Raw genomic sequence first — 16,223 nt, forward strand, 5'->3', positions numbered from 1 at the left:
GCCAGCTCCCGGAGGGAAGGCGGCTGGCAGCTGGCTCTGCGCAGGCTGGGGGCGCCTCCCGGGCATGCAACCTGGCACAGGCTCCTTGACCTTGGCTCTCTCCCCACATGCTAGGAGCCCGGTTGGGGGCTTGGGACCCGCGTGTGGGTCCCGTCCAGAGAGCTCAGCGGTCCAGACCCCTACACTCCTAACACACGCACCCTCGCATGCACGTTCCCGAGCCTGCGCGGGGTCCGCCCCGGGACGAGCCCATAAGTCGCGAACCTTCCAGCTCGGTCTGCCCGGACGGGTGGACCGGATCGGGGACCCCCTCCCCTCGGTTGCCCAGCGCGCCTGGCCCAGTGCGGGCGGCTCCGGGGAGGGGCGGGGCCGGCGGCGGGAGGCCCCTCCCCGGGGGCGGGCCGGGGGCCGGCGGGGCTGGGGGCGGGGCGGGCTGGCGGGCGGCGCGGGGGTGTCCCTCCCTCCCTCGCTCTCCCCGGTAAAGTCTCGCGGTGCTGCCGGGCTCAGCCCCGTCTCCTCCTCTTGCTCCCTCGGCCGGGCGGCGGTGACTGTGCACCGACGTCGGCGCGGGCTGCACCGCCGCGTCCGCCCGCCCGCCAGCATGGCCACCACCGCCACCTGCACCCGCTTCACCGACGACTACCAGCTCTTCGAGGAGCTTGGCAAGTACGGCCCGCCCGCCGCGGTCCCCTGCCTGCCCTGCCGCCCGGGCGCTATGCGGCTTCTCGCCCCGCCCCCCGGCCCTGCACCGGCCGCTGCGGCGCCCCCTCGGCCGCCCCACCCCCGCCTTTCCCGCCTGCCGCCTCTGGGCCCCGCGCCCCCCGCGCCCCCCGCGCCCTGCCTCGCATCCCCCTTGGCGCCCTGCAGCAGTTGGCGGGGCCGCTGCTCCCCGCGCGCCGCCGCGGACACCGCAGCCCCCGGACCTTTCCCGGGTGCCCTCCAGCCCCGCCCCTCCGCACCCTTCATGCGCCCTGCTCCCGGCCACCTCCCAACGCTGCCAGGTTGCTCACTCCGCACCCTGAACCCAGGTCCCACGCGCCTCGCACTCAGGACCCTCCCCGGCCCTGCAGCCCTGGCCCCGCTGCGGAGCCCGGGCGTGGGGGAGGGTGCTGTTTGGCGCCCGACCCCGCCCCCCGCGAGTGCCGCTCCAGGCTCCCAGCCCCTCGGCTGGGCAGTGCTGCGGCACCCCCGTCCCCTCCCCCTATCCCTGCAGTGGTCCCGGGAGCCGCGCCGCAGCCGCAGCATCCCCCTCCCCTCCGCACTGAGCTGGCCGCTGCAGCAGCCCCAGCCACCCACCCCCACCCGCGGCATCGAGCCCGGCCACTGCAGCCCCCGCCCCGCCCGCCCCCCTAGACGTTTCCAGAGCTGAGAGTGCGAGCTCCCATTGAGGGGGACGTCAAGGAAAATAACATGGGAAGGGGAGTTCTTGATGTCTGACTGTGTCCTCTCTTCCCTTGCTGTCAGTTGAGCCGGGATGCAGTGAGATGAAGCCGGCTGTGGGAGAGGAGGGGGGGTTGAGCCTCACTTTGCCCCATGGTTGAGGGAGATTTCTCTTTCAGGGGATGATACCCTCTTTTTAATCTCTCCTTCCCCGACCCTCAACTGTTCCTGGTGAGAGAAGGGCAGGGTCTGTCTGCTCCCTTCTGCCCTGGTTCTCTTGGCCGGGACCGCAGGGCTGTCTGAGATGCAGCAGGTGTGTGTTTTCAGCGTCGCCCACCCGCTCCTGATGTGCAGCCTGAGGTGGAGGCTGTTGCCTTGCCCAGGGACTGGATGAGGGGGTGGGAGCGCGGCACACCACCCACATCTGTTCAGTGACCTGCGGTGGCCGCGTTCTTCTGCCTCATGTTGGATGGTGGTGGTCGCAGCGCCGGTGTGTGTGCGTGTGACTAGAGGTCTGGTGGTGGGAGCATCATCGTCCCCAGACTTGAAGTGTGTCTGTGTCACTCTGCCCTGCTCCGTGTCCCAGTTCTTTCCCCCTTCTCCCTCCAGGGGTGCTTTCTCTGTGGTCCGCAGGTGTGTGAAGAAAACCTCCACGCAAGAGTACGCAGCAAAAATCATCAATACCAAGAAGTTGTCTGCCCGGGGTGAGTGTTCACTGTCTTGACCTCTTCCTGAGGGTGCCTCCAGGGGCTTCTGGCTCCAGGTTTCTTCTGAAGAAGCCCCAGAAATTGAGGGTTGTGCGTTTTAGCACTTGGAGAGGAGTTGGAATTTCAGACTGGTTGGACTTTGTCAAGCTGAAGCCAGAAAAGGAGTTGCATGGGGGACTGGAAGCGCCCAGGTACAAAAGAATGAAGGAAGAGATGCAGGTAGCTGCAGTGGCCCCCAAAGGCTCAAGGGAGTTCGGTCTTCAGGGAGGTGGAGGATATGGGGGTAGTGGGTGGTACGGAACGGGGAGCTCTTTATTTGGGGCATTTAGAGCATCTCTCTTTGGGGCAGTGGTGGCTACGGCAGCCCTTTCCTGGTCCCTGTGCCCCAGTGGTGACTTAGGATGGAAATGCAGTAAGTGAGCAGCTCTGACAAAGCCAGCCTCCCCTGCCCACCAGGCGGCAGAACAGACTCCCAAGGGAAGGGAATCTGTAAACATCAGGGGAGGCTGCTACTGGCGAGGGCTTCTTAGGAACAAATTCTGCCAGATGAACTTGATTGCTTTTTTGATCAAATTACAAAGTTGGTGGTGCAGCAGCAGATGTAGTCTGTCCTAGGTGGAGGGTGATGCTTCATGGTCTAGAAATCCCAAAGGCCTGGTTTGGGCAGGAACTGCACTACCTCCAAGTCTGAGGAGCATAAAGGCCAAGGCCTTGGGGCCTCACTTGCGAGATCCTCCCAAGTACCTGAGGCTGGGAGGGTCAGGGCCTGTCTTTCACACCTTGAACCTGCACTCTCTGAACCTCCTATTGGGTGCTTGCCGAACTCACCTCATCTGATAGGTGTAGACCCAGCATTGTGCGAAGTGCTCTGTGAACAAGTCTAGTGAGTACAGAGGTCAGATCTTGGAGGGCTGCAGGGTGCAGCTGGGGAACAAAGGTTGTGAGACTCAGAGAATGGAATTAGGGCTGGGCAGCAGGATGCCATAAATATATTAGGAGCCAGGACACATGCCCTGGGGAAGACATGGGCCTTGGCCGATAATGACCCGAGTTTCTCTGGGATAAGAGACATAATAGATGTCCCAAATGCTCAGAGAAGCTCTACAATTTCATGGAGATGACATTGGGCTTCTGTCATATTGGCAGTTGTTCTGGGACCTGTTTAGCAGGGCCTTGTCCACCACCTGGCTGGGGACTCTCTCTCCATCCCCCTAGTAGGGCACTAATTTCTGACTCCCATCCAGCTCCACCTCTTCCTGTTCGTGTGCATTGCCTATAAAGTTGGACTTGTTTGTTTTCTTTTTCTCTGGGTACCTTGAGTCTGAGGATGGTTGCCATAGAGATATGTGGGCAGTCAGATGCCCTCCTCCCCTGGAGTGGGGGTGGGGGGGACAACAGGGGCTGGGCTCTCTGGCAGACATCCTCTGGCCAAGGATGGAAGGTGCAGGCAGGAACGATGGCTTGAGGCTGGATACCTCTCATGCCCACACAGCAGAACCCTGGTGCATCAGAAACGGGGCTGGTGTCTGGTGTCTCCAGTTGATGACGCAATGCTTTGCTATCCTTATCTCACCAGTGTCCTCTGACCCAGGGGTAAGGGAAGGAGAGACGGCTGGGAGCCGAATTCTGGGATATGAGGAAAGGTGATGTGCTGACTTCCTGCAGCTGCCTGACTGGGGCTTTCATTTCCTACTCCTTTCCTACCTGCCTGAACTTCCATGACCTGTGTGATAGCATCCCTTTCCCTTCCTCACCTCCTTTCAACCTTGTCCCATCTTTCCCAACAGATATCTTTCCCTGGCCAAACTGCATGAGGTTTGATTTCTCTTTGATTTTCTCCCCTGCTCAAGAAGAGGATTCTTGTGTAAAAGTATATGCTTCAGACAGAAACTCCCCCTCTCCCAAGATGCATATGCCAAGACTGGGCTCTGTTGTGTGGCCTCATGTGCCAGGTTGACTTTGGGACAGAGGCACAGATGATAGGCACAGATGCCAGCCAGAGGGGTCAGAATATGTAAGTGCCAGCCAGTACTGTGTGGAGGTGGGAGAGTGGAAAGGGCCTGTCTTGGAGATGGAGGGAACAAGGTGGAGCTGGACTATAGCTGTGGGCATGGGGGATGTGAGCTCCTGGAGAGAGCTGGGCTGGGGTAGCCATGGGCTGGTGCCCATGGGGTTAGGGAGTAAGGGCCATGGATTCCCTGCAGACTCTCAGTTTACACTGTATATTTTATAAAGGTGCAGGCACTGGGGCTGGGTTTCACTCGTCGCTGTCTGTTTAGGGCTCCGCAGGTGTTGGATTTCTGTGTCTGGGAATGTCGTGGGCCCACCAGGGTCATCTGTGAAGGTCTGAAGGGGCTTGCTGTGTTCACTGGGTCTTCCTGCCTGCTATCTTTCTTGCTTGTGATTCTCTGGGCTACAAACTGAAAAGATAGAGGGTATAGAGCTGTTTCTTCTTGGCATCCTTGGTGAGGTGGCTGGGAGGCAGGGAGAGGGATCACCTGGTCTTCTAGGGGGTTTGATTGAGACAGGAAGCCTTCCTTTGGGCTGTTGTGTCTTGTCCCTATGGCCTCAGAGGCCCACATTGGCAGCTAGGTTGTAGGGTGGGGAGTTCATGCGGATATGCATTGAGCACTCTTTGTCTGAGGGCCTGTCTACGTAAAGTCACTGAAAGTCACATAACGTCACTCCATTTGCTTCAGAACCGTGATAGGAGTGGAGCTGGGCTCTTAAAGGAGCCCATGGTTCCAAGCTTAGCTCCGCTAGGCCGAAGGAGGCATTTAAAATAGGCTTGGATGCAGGAGCTAGTGGGCCAGGTGATGGCAATGATAAGTCGTTATTTTAAGATTTAAGAGCACCCCCCTCAAGGAGCCTGAGCCCTTATGTCTTTTTTTATTTTTAAATCTTCATATTCCCTTCTTATCTTTATTCATATGCATACAGATTTTCACCTCGCGGAGCATAACATTTTATATCCTGCTCTCTTTGCTTATATCCAAAGTATTTCCCCCATATTGCTACAGTTGAAGGGCAAATGGTCCTTTCTTCTACATCATTTAGGATTTATCCCTAGAACAATCAGCATCAGAAGAAACTTCTGTATATGTACCATTTATCTGGATTCTAGTCGCTTTCACCGAGATGGATACTGGGGTAATGCCCTTGGCCTTACTAAGAGATGCTATTGGAAATGGTGTTATGAAATCTGTTATAATACTTTAACATATTTATTTAATCTGTGCATTCCATGTGAAGAAATTTCTTTTGAAGCTCAATGTAAGCAAAAGCTTTCCTCTTTGTGAGGACCTGGGAGGTGAGGGAAGGGTCCTTATGTGTTTCTTTACTTCTTCATGGACAGGCCCTAGCGAAGTGCCTGACTTATGCCGGCCACATACACATTAAATGAATGGGTCAAGAGGACTATGTAACTAATCGTGGTTGCCTTTTGGCTTTGGCTCCCAGGAAACTCAGAGTCAAGTTGCCAGAGCCCTTGTACCCTGCTACAGGCTTGAGTCCTCCCTTTCTGATCCAGGGAGCCAGGCTGCAGACCTGATACGGCTGCTGGAAGAGAGGACAGATGAGGATAAAGACCTGTACTTGGGGCATAAGGCAGAGTGGGAGATGTAGGCAGACATTTAGCTGATGATTCCTCCTTCCTTGTCACTAATGGCACTGTAGGGCCACTGTTGAGATCTCTTCCAAGTAGTGATTTTCAATTTTAGTGTGCATAAGGATCACCCTGAGTACTTGGTTTAAAAAATGCAGATTTCCAAACTTTAGCCACAGAGATTCTGCTTTAGGAGGTCTAGGGTGGGGCTGCAGAATCTGCATTTTTAACACATGCTCCAGTGAATTTCATGCAGGTGAGGCATGAGCCACTCTAAGAGATGCCACCTAAAATCTGCAACAACAGTTGCTCTTGCCATGCCCTCTGGAATTCAGCAGACACACCTTGGCCCAGCCTTCTCCAGATTGTGTGTCTGCTGCTATGTGGCCATCTGTGCACATGGGCTGTTCTGTGATTAGGGGCCTCGTTCTGGGCCTCCGGATTGGGGTGTCTGTGTCTGAGGCTGCGGCAAGCTGGGTTGTGGCATGTTGGCCACCAGAAGGGTAAAGGCTGTCCCTTTCTGGGTCCAGCTGGCCCTGGGGACTGAAATGGGATCCCCTGGATGGTGCCAGCTGAGAATCCCCACCCCCTTAGTGTTGGCCTGAGTAGCCCCCATGACATTTGTGTCCCCTGTGGTATCTCCAAGTGAGACTTTCCTGTTAAGGATCTGGGTGAAGTGAGGGAAAGAGAAGGGAGGGGGAAGCAGCAATGCAGGGAGTGGGAGAAGGAAGAGAAATCCACACAGCACTGGAACACGGGCCTCGAGGAAGCATTTAAGGAGGCTGTGTGCAAAACCATGCCTTCCTCCTGAGGGTAAAACAGGCCAATTTCTGTAAACAGAAAAATGGGCATCCTGCATATCGGTGATGGAACGCCTCTACCTTCTCTCCTGAAGGGATGGAAGCCGACTGCAGGTCCCTCCTCCGTGCGAAGTCTTCTGCTTTGTCATGTGGTCACGTTGAGCTGTGGGCCTTAGCGCACACAACACTGGCCTGTCCCCCTCCCCTCCCACCTGCCTTCCCAGAGTGACTTGGGGTGCTGCATCACGGTGTGGGGATGGAGGTGGGAAAGTTACCCTGTCCCATCAGGGAGGCCTCTGCCTTCTTCCTGCTGCTTCCTCTGGTCCCTTGTCACCATACCCTTGTTAGAAGCTGTGCTGAAACCCTAGAGGTGAGTGGCTGACCCCATTCTCTGCTGAGGCTGGAGACAGGGAAGGGGAGGCTGTATGTGACCATTCCTCCTCCCATCTCTATGCTTGCTGTTCTCTGAACAGCTTTGGCAGACCAACAAGGGCCTGATCCCATGGGTGCCAAAAGGGTGGTGACAGGAGGACATGGGCACTTTGCACCTCTTGAATGCCTCTCTGCAGAGCCCCTTTGTCATCTGCCCATGGCCAGACAGATCTGCCACAGGACTGCTGGGGAAACCAAGGCACAAAAGCTTTGTCTGGGGTCTTTTTTTTTTTTGATTTTGCGCTGCAGGTGCCTGTGACTTTGCCAGGGCTCAGACCCAGCATCCTCAGTCAGTGTGGCCTCCACCCACTTCTTGGAGCCTTTCTTTAAAACACAGGTTCTGGATACTTTGTTCCTGTGATGAATCTTGGCATATCACCTCACACCTCTCCATCTAAGCCCCAAGCTCCAAGCCTGGTGGAGCAAATCCCTCCTCGTTGCTGGCTGAGGCCCCATTCCCATCTGTACCCACCTCTCTGGGCTGTGCGGTGGGGAGATTTCCAGCCACTCCTCCCCAACACCATCTCCGCTTCCTGGGCCCTATCAGCAGCAGCCGCAGCTTCCCATCTGCTCCCCTCTTTTCTCCTCCCTTTCTTTCCCCTCCCCCCTGCTTGCTGCTGCCCTGGGAGGAGCTATTTTTAGGGGCTGCTTCCTGGGATGTTTTACTTGGGGCTGGTTACCATGAAGGAAATGTCACCAAAACAGTGGGCAAAGGCTGCAGGCACCAGGAGCCCTGCCGGGGGCCATGGAGAACACGACGGCTGACCCTTTTCTGGCCCTTGAGAGCAGCCAGAGTGTCCCCAGGCAGAGCCTTGCCTTCTTGGGGCTTGCTAGTGACCCCTTGGGGATTTTCTCCGTCAAAGCTGATTTAGGGCCTTTTCGCTGTGGGGCATTTCTTGGAGCCTCTCTCCCTCCTTAAAGCTTCCCTTGCCTTGAGATCCAGAGGCCAAAGTGGGGCTCAGGTCTTTGTGTCACCAAGTTAAAACTGCGTGAGTAAGGGCTGAAGATAAGGGGAGGATGCTGGGTACATGCACAGAGCCTTGGGGGTTCACATGGGCACATTTCAGGCCCCGTCCCTCTGTATCACATCCCCCAGCTAGTCACCAGGTGTACATGGGTGAGGGCATTAGAAGCCGTGGTCCTGCTCTTGCGTGGTGGACGGACTTTGCTTTTAATTGGAGACTCTTTGCACCTTTAGAGTGAGATTCAAAGAGGGAGGGATGTGGCGTCGCAGTGTCAGGATGAGGTCGGTGGGATCGTGGCTTGGGAATCCCACTGGTCAGTGCCCCAGGCCCAGGGCTGTGCATAAGCAGCTGGGGAAGGTGGATTATGACACCAAATCCCTGCCGTGTCCTTGTTTCTGCTCAGAGTGACCCCAAGGGGGCGAGACAGGAGCCTCTGTTGCTTGGAAAGAAGATGAGGGGCACTCAGCAGGGCAGCAAGTGAGGCTGCCTCCCATCGAGCCCTGAAATCAGTGGGGCTGCAGGAAACTTCTCACATCCATGTTTGGGGTCACAGGCACAGACCTGCAAAATACCGTTTGCAAAATTAAGGATGCCTTTGAGATTGGAACTTGGGAGAGCCCTCAGTCAGAGTAGGAATGTACATCCTTTCCCACGTACAGAGGGTTGTATGTTTAGGTGGCAGCAGGATCTTATTTGAAGCTAGTGCTGTCATTTGTGTGGTTTTTTTTTTTTTTTAGGAAAATGTCACTATGTCAAGCAGGCTCATCTCTGAGAGGGCCATGGAGAGTCTGTGGCCAGCCCTCCCTGGTCCCCTGACCCGGCAGAGGAAGGAAAGGGCATTGGAGTAGGCTTCTGTCTTCAGGCCAGAGGGGGAGGTGGTTCAAGGGCAGGCTTGGTGCACCCCTTGGCTGCACGCTATCACCTCCCTATCTGCTTCCTCTTTTCTACCTCCCTCGGTGCATCTGGTCACTTCTTGCTGCCCTTCCTGTGAATCGTGGAGCCTTGGACCAAGTCCTAAAGCACTTGGGCAGAAGGCGGGAGAGGCTGGGTTTCTAGGATCCTTGTTTCCCAGGGCCTAGCTCTGGCCTGGGCTCAGACCACTGTGGCCTGGACAGGCTGCTGGGGAAGGGCTGGAGCCGCTTCTGCTTTCTGCTCCTGTTGCTACCTCTGCTCATGATGGGGAAAACCTGAAGAGGGCTGTGGTTGGAGCTGGGCTGAAGGCCGGCAGGGGTGGGTCTCTCCATGGCAGTAGCACACAGGCAGGCAGGAAGTGGCCCTGTGCAAAAGCGGGAAGTGGCTGTTGTCAAACAGGAAGGGGGGGCTGGGCTGTGGGAGGGGCGGGGATGAGCCTGGTAGAAAGGTGGGTGGAGGAGGGTCCACCTTGGAAGGTCTGAGCATCTCCCTAGTGGTCACTGGAAGGAGGGCTGTCTCAAGGGAGATACCTTTGCAGCACCTTGGGATACTGAGCCAGGGTCCTCCCACTGTAGACCAAGCCCGTTCAGTGGCCTTGCCCTTTTTGGGGTTGGGGATGCTGCGTCCAGCTGGGATGCCCTTGCCATTGGGAAAGATTATCTAGAAACCACTACTCCATCCTGGAACCCCTCTGCTGCCGCTGCTGCTGGGGTGGACCCTCTGCTTTTTTGCAGCTGTAAGGCGCCCTGGAGGTGCTGTGGGGCAGCCCTGGAGGTGACTACAGGACAGGAAGCGTCAGGGGAAGAGACAGGAGACAACAGCTGGAGAGGCTGGGTGGTAGCTGGGCGGTGCATGGCGGCAGGAACGGGGAGAGCATGGCAGGCAGAAACCTCTCTGTTCATTGAGGAGAGCTTGTGGATGGCAGGGTGCCACGGCTGCGAGGAAGAGGAGGGAAGCAGACAGTGGCACATCCTGCGGTGTTCCCCTCTCTCTGAGGAGCCCCTGTTGCTGCCCATCACCTGCAGACTGTAGACACTGATGGGCCCCGCTAAAACAGGGAGGGACACTCCACACCCAGGACTGCAATGGAGGACCATGTGGGGAGCCCAGAAGCCAGGCAGGAGGGCTTAGTTGCTGTGTTGCAGACCCTGCATCTGCCTGGGCTGAGGGGACAGTGGGTGCCATTCACAGTGTCTCTGGTGATAGCTGTGGCCACAGGCCCAGCCCAGGAGACCCTGTCAAGCTTCTCACTGGGCCCTTGGAAAGGAGCTATATGCCAGACCTTATGCAAAACTCTTGACCTGTACCACCTCAGTTAAACCTCAGATCTTGCTGTCTCCATTTTAGAAGTGAGGAGCCTCTTGGCCGGACGCAGTGGCTCATGCCTGTAATCCCAGCACTTTGGGAGGCCAAGAAGGGCGGATCACGAGGTCAGAAGATCGAGACCATCATGGCTAACACGGTGAAACCCCGTCTCTACTAAAAAATACAAAAAAATTAGCCGGGCATGGTGGTTGGTGCCTGTAGTCCCAGCTGCTCGGGAGGCTGAGGCAGGAGAATGGCATGAACCCGGGAGGCAGAGCTTGTAGTGAGCCGAGATCATGCCACTGTACTCCAATCTGGGCGACAGAGCGAGACTCAGTCTTTTTTTTTTTTTTTTTTTTTTTTTTTTTTTTTGAGACGGAGTCTCGCTCTGTCGCCTGGGCTGGAGTGCAGTGGCCGGTTCTCAGCTCACTGCAAGCTCCGCCTCCCGGGTTTATGCCATTCTCCTGCCTCAGCCTCCGAGTAGCTGGGACTACAGGCGCCCGCCACCTCGCCCGGCTAGTTTTTTGTATTTTTTAGTAGAGACGGGGTTTCACCGTGTTAGCCAGGATGGTCTCGATTTCCTGACCTCGTGATCCGCCCATCTCGGCCTCCCAAAGTGCTGGGATTACAGGCTTGAGCCACCGCGCCCGGCGAGACTCAGTCTTAAAAAAAAAAAAGAAGTGAGAAACCTCTTTCCCAACATAATATGCCTGGCTCACTGTCTCACCTCCTTTGGGTCCTAATCAAATGTCACCTCCTTACTGAGGCTTTCCTGGACTGCCCTACTTAAATCTACACTCCCTGCTTTCTCTGCTTTTTCTACGCAGCACTTGCTGTAATGTCTAATGTGCCATTGAGTTTTCTTATTGTCTGTCCCTCCCCCGCATACAATCCACTAGAGTGTCAGCTCCATGAGGGCAGGGATTTTTGTCTGTTTTGTTCACCACTGTCTTCCTAGCATCTCGAATACTGCCTGTCACATAGTAGGCCTCAGTAAATATTTCTCTTTTTTTTTTTGAGACAGAGTCTCGCTCTGTCACCCAAGCTGGAGTGCAGTGGCTCAATCTTGGTTCACTACAGCCTCCACCTCCTGGGTTCCAGTGAGGATGTCTGGCTAAATTTTGTATTTTTAGTAGAGATGGGGTTTTACCATCTTGGCCAGGCTGGTCTTGAACTCCTGACCTCAAGTGATCCACCCACCTCGGCCTCCCAAAGGACTGGGATTACAGGTGTGACCCACTGTGCCCAGCCACAATAAATATTTCTTGAAGGAATGAATGAAGCTCGGGTGGGTTTAATAGCTTGCCAGATGTGGCAGTGTTGAGCTCAGTCCAGGGCTGTCTGACTCCACAACCGATGTGTTGTTAATTGCCATACTCTACAGCTTAGAATTAGAATGAGGATCAAGGTGCATTCCTGGGGTTCAGAGAAGACCTGGGCCTTGCCCGGAACACAGGGCTCAGCTCCTTGGAGTTAAGGCTGAACTAAGAGGCCAACAAGGACCCTCTGGACACTGGGCAGCTCCTTTGAGGAGTTGGGAGCCTGAGTCTGTGTGTCTCCTCTCCACTCGAAGTCACTGGTAAATCAGAGTGCCCTTATTTTTAGTGCTGTTGCTGTTGTGGGACTATAACCATTAGCTAGTAAGAGACTTAAGGAAGGAGATAAACATTAATCTGGGCCTTCCCTCAGCTGCCACCTCCGCATTGCAAGATGCTGTTCTCCTGCACCTACCCAGGCAACCAAGCCCGAGAGTTATGGACTGGAGGGTGGTGAGGTGTGTGCCCAGAGAGAGGGCTGTGGGTCTGTAGCTTTGGGGCTGCCTAGCTTGGTACCTCCATCTCAAGTCCAGGGATGGAAGGAAGGTGGGGTCATGTCAACATCCTGCCAGATCTGGAAGAAGCAAGCCCCCCAGCCACCAGGCAAGGCTGTTACAGCCTCCTTGACTGCCCTGCTTCTGGAGGTCACTGGCCATATCCCTGTGCCTGGGACCAGGGGATGCCAGGTGATCTGGGAGTTGGGAGTTACTTGGGGTTCTCCTGGCTGCATCCTGGTCGGTAGTCATGCTAAACCCAGGGACGGGAAGGAAGGTCTGACCCAGATCTTTGGGCAGCTGGGATGGATTAGCTGGGCAGTAGGAACTAATCTCTGCCTGTCCCCACCTCCTTCCACAAAGTAGAGCTGTTGCTAGAGGGAAAGTTTAGGACAAAGCTGGGTTTGGTTAGTGAAACAATAAATGTGAATTTCTTCTAGTTCATAATCCCTACATTATCTCAAACTGACAGGCCTGGGTTTGAATCCCAGTTCTATCCCTTTCCTGCTGTGGGATCTTGGGCAAGTTACTTAACTTCCCTGGGCCTCCGTTTCTTTCGTCATCTGGAAATGTGGACAATCATAGCATTCACCTGATGGGATCATTGTGAGGGCCATGGGAAAATTTACAGAGGCTTTTTGCTGTTTAGGGTAGAGGCAGGGAGACAGGAATAGCTTGGCAGCTATGGATGTGGAGGCGCGTGCCCGGTCCTGGATAATTCGGGGTGAACTGGACCCTCTTCCTTTTGGACCCCCTCCAAAGCCTGGAGTCTTAACTCTCACCATTCTTTATCTGGCCATAATAGCACAGGGGTGGAGAAAGAGGGCTCTAGGCTCACACCACCTGCATCACTGCCTGTCCGTGTTACCTTAGGCAGATTACTCTATCTTTTTAAACTTGTTTCCTCAGTAATATAATAGAGCTAATCAGATCCCTACTTCACAGAGTTTCTGTAGGTATGAAATATGGTAATCCATGCCTCTGCCTGGTATGTAGTCAATGCTCAGTAAGCGATTGTTATGGCTACTACTGTGGTTATTGGTAAACCCTTATTAAGCCCCTGTTTACAGAAAGAACTCTAGAAAGCACTACCCGGAAAGGTACCCCCGCCCTTCGAAGAGCTTGCAACTGAAAGATAACTGATGTAATATATGATGTGAGAATCGTGAGAAGTGCATTGGGAAATTGGGGGGGTGGAGTAGGAGGGAGAAGTCACAGTCTACCGAGAGGAGCAGGGAAGACTTCATGAAGGAGGTGACTTTTGGCAGGATTTCAGCAAGTAGAAAGAGGGAAGGACAGTGGGGGAGGGCTGTGAGGCCTCCGTGCTGTGAGTAGCATCCTCTCTTCCCACGTACTGGAGCTCTGCCTTCCTGTGGAAGGAATTGACCCACGCAGCTCACTTGGATCTGGGGACTTGTGGATTTCTGGTTATTCCACCAAAACCGAGTAATCTTGGCATCTGAATGTGAAGAGGTCAAAGCTCACAGCAGTGGTGGCCAAGAGGACCTTGGGGAGAAGCAGATTTGTGTCCTGGTTTCTCTTTCTATAAAATGGGCGTCATACTAATGCCAACCTCCTAGAGTTGTTAGGATAAATTAAAAGAGGCAGCTGCCTGGTGTAGAAGTAAGCTCTCAATAAATGTTAGCTATTATTATTTTAAGTCATCATTGTCTTGATCATCAGCCTCTTTATTATCAGCATCATTATGTTTCAGGCTTGCCATCAGGACTATGTAGAGAATATATGCAAAACCCCTAGCCAGTGCCAAGTATATATTAGGTGCTCAGTATAACTTAGCTATTGTTAGTATTCCTAACAAGAAAGAGATTCTGGGCCAGGCGTGGTGGCTCATGCCTGTAATCCCAACATTTTGGGAGGCCGAGGCGGGTAGATCACCTGAGGTCAGGAGTTCGAGACCAACCTGGCCAACATGGTGAAACCCCATCTCTACTAAAAGTACAGAAATTATGGCCGGGCGCGGTGGCTCAAGCCTGTAATCCCAGCACTTTGGGAGGCCGAGACGGGTGGATCACTAGGTCAGGAGATCGAGACCATCCTGGCTAACACGGTGAAACCCCGTCTCTACTAAAAAATACAAAAAACTAGCCGGGCGAGGTGGCGGGCGCCTGTAATCCCAGCTACTGGGGAGGCTGAGGCAGGAGAATGGCGTGAACCTGGAAGGCGGAGCTTGCAGTGAGCTGAGATCTGGCCACTGCACTCCAGCCTGGGCAACAGAGTGAGACTCTGTCTCAAAAAAAAAAAAAAAGCAAAAAAAAAAAAAAAAAAAAAAAAGAAATTAGCCAGGCATGGTGGTATGTGCCTGTAATCCCAGCTACTTGGGAGGCTGAGGCAGGAGAATTGCTTGAACCCAGGAGGCGAAGGTTGCAGTGAGCTGAGATGGTACCACTGCACCCCAGCCTGGGCAACAGAATGAGACTCTGTCTCAAAAAGAAAAAAAAAAAAGATTCTGGACACCCTAGGCCACTGAAACCCTGTTGTGGTGGAAAGAGCACCAGAGTTTTAGTTGAAGACCTGGATTCAAATCCCAGCTCTGCTGCTCCCTGGCTCGAAGTGTGCAAACCCTCAAGTCATTTCCTCATCTGGAAAAGGTGGTCATAACTATCTGGCCCAGGCCTGGTGGCTGGCACCTATAGTTCTAGCTATTCAGGAGCTGAGGTGGGAGGATTGCTTGAGCCCAGGAGTTTGAGGCTGCGATCATGCCACTACACTCCTGCCTGAGGGACAGTGAGACCTAAAATGAAAGGAAAAGAAGCTGTCTCCAGGATTGCCATGACTTGCTGCATTACTTCAGCAAATCATTACAAGTGCATAGTTAGTACCTAAGAACTGAAGGAATGTGAATAACAAGGTGACCACAAGGAGAGTGGATGGTTGATGGCTTTTATTTTTTCTCTTCTGCTTTTAGATCACCAGAAACTAGAACGTGAGGCTCGGATATGTCGACTTCTGAAACATCCAAACATCGGTGAGTGCCTGGGCATGGAGCATTTTGTGAGTATTTTGTAGAAGCAGGGAGAACAGATATCCACTGCTTTTGTGTGTGGGATCACCTCTGTCTGTGGACCTTCACCTGGTGTCTGTTTTTACATGAGCAGGATAGCAACTGTGTCTCAGAATTCTGGGGCATTCAGTTTAGAGACCTGAGTATCTGCATCACTGCGGCACCTTCTCAGGGCTGGGGTGTGAGGCATCAGAATAGGACGCTATTTCTTCCCTTTCTCCTTCTGTCTTTGGGCTGAGGTCCAGGGTCCTCAGCGTGTGAGGTTCCGGGCTCCTAGCCTGCCAGCATCCCTCACCAGGGGCCATCCACAGCCCTCATGAAAGGGTCAGGATTTTGTTTGTGGACCTGAAAGAGTTTTGTTCCTGCTGCAGTGTCCTGCACACTCTGGGGGTTTCCATGGTGCTCCCATTTGTATTCCCCAGAGCCAGGAAAGCAAGCTGCCCCCTCGCCTGGCTTCTCTGGAGAAGGGATGGCAGGAACCACTCAGATGGGGAAGGAGAAAAAAGAGGATTTCTCCCTGCTCCCACCCTGACTTGGGGGACAAGAGAACATTGTTGGTTGTGCTAAAGCCTGCCTCAACCCACTCTGGCTCAGTTTTACTTTGTTCAGCTGAAACCGTCTTTGCCAAAAGTGTTGGCCCTGATTTGGTGCTCCTTGCAGAAGGGACAGAAGCTGGGCTGGCTGCAGTGTCTGAGCAGAAGCCCCAGTGTTGACTTGAGGCAAAGCAAGGAGCATCTCCTAGGTTTTCCCTAAAAGCCCTGAGTCATCACAAAAGACAACACGTGTTCTGTGCTCCTCAGGCATGGCCTAAATATCGGGGCTCCCACCGTGCCCCGGAGGCCGCCTACTCTGCTCTATTGGCAGCCAGGGCTGTGAGGTGACTTGCTGAAGCCTAATGCTTCCTTCAGAGCTACCCAGCCCCTGGCTTCCTAGGTCTCGGGCTAGAACACTCAAAGTGAGCTCTGTCAGGGAAAGGCTGAGGTCCTGCTCTAGCCCTCTGGGAGAGGAGCAGCTCTGAGGTAGTCAGAACGTCAGCTGTGCAGGGCTTTGTGGATGGCCATCAGCAGCTTGGATTACACCCAAAGCAGATTGGCGTGGCTGGTGGCGATCGGCTCTGCCTGATGCAGTGTGTTCTGCAGAGCCAGCACCTCTCAGCTGGTGGGTTCCTGGCCTCAGAACTACTGGAGCTCCTAGGTGGTCTCTGAGGTTAGGCCTTTACCTGAAAATAGCGCACTGGGGACTGACGTGTTGCCCTGGGTAGGAGAGGGCCCACAGAGGGAAACACC

At 54.5% G+C, this 16,223-nt stretch overlaps 1 protein-coding gene across 17 annotated transcripts in view; it reads left to right on the forward strand.

The window, feature by feature from the left end:
• Nucleotides 1-477: 477 nt before the first annotated feature.
• Nucleotides 478-16,223, forward strand: part of CAMK2G (calcium/calmodulin dependent protein kinase II gamma) — a 63,464-nt gene continuing 47,718 nt past the window's right edge. For 12 of the 17 annotated variants that reach the window (XR_004059970.1, XR_004059971.1, XM_030940270.1 and 9 more), the window contains exons 1-3: nt 478-666; nt 1,990-2,084; nt 14,842-14,901. Coding sequence is in view for 14 of the 17 variants with exons in the window: in XM_030940270.1 (XP_030796130.1) it covers nt 602-666; nt 1,990-2,084; nt 14,842-14,901 (220 nt within the window). In the remaining 3 variants the exon portion in view is untranslated. The remainder of the gene's footprint in view (nt 667-1,989; nt 2,085-14,841; nt 14,902-16,223) is intronic. The other 5 variants (XR_004059972.1, XM_030940258.1, XM_030940263.1 and 2 more) reach the window with 2 other exon arrangements.

The sequence above is a fragment of the Rhinopithecus roxellana genome, chromosome 11, assembly GCF_007565055.1.
Source record: "Rhinopithecus roxellana isolate Shanxi Qingling chromosome 11, ASM756505v1, whole genome shotgun sequence".
Taxonomy (NCBI): Eukaryota; Metazoa; Chordata; class Mammalia; order Primates; family Cercopithecidae; genus Rhinopithecus; species Rhinopithecus roxellana.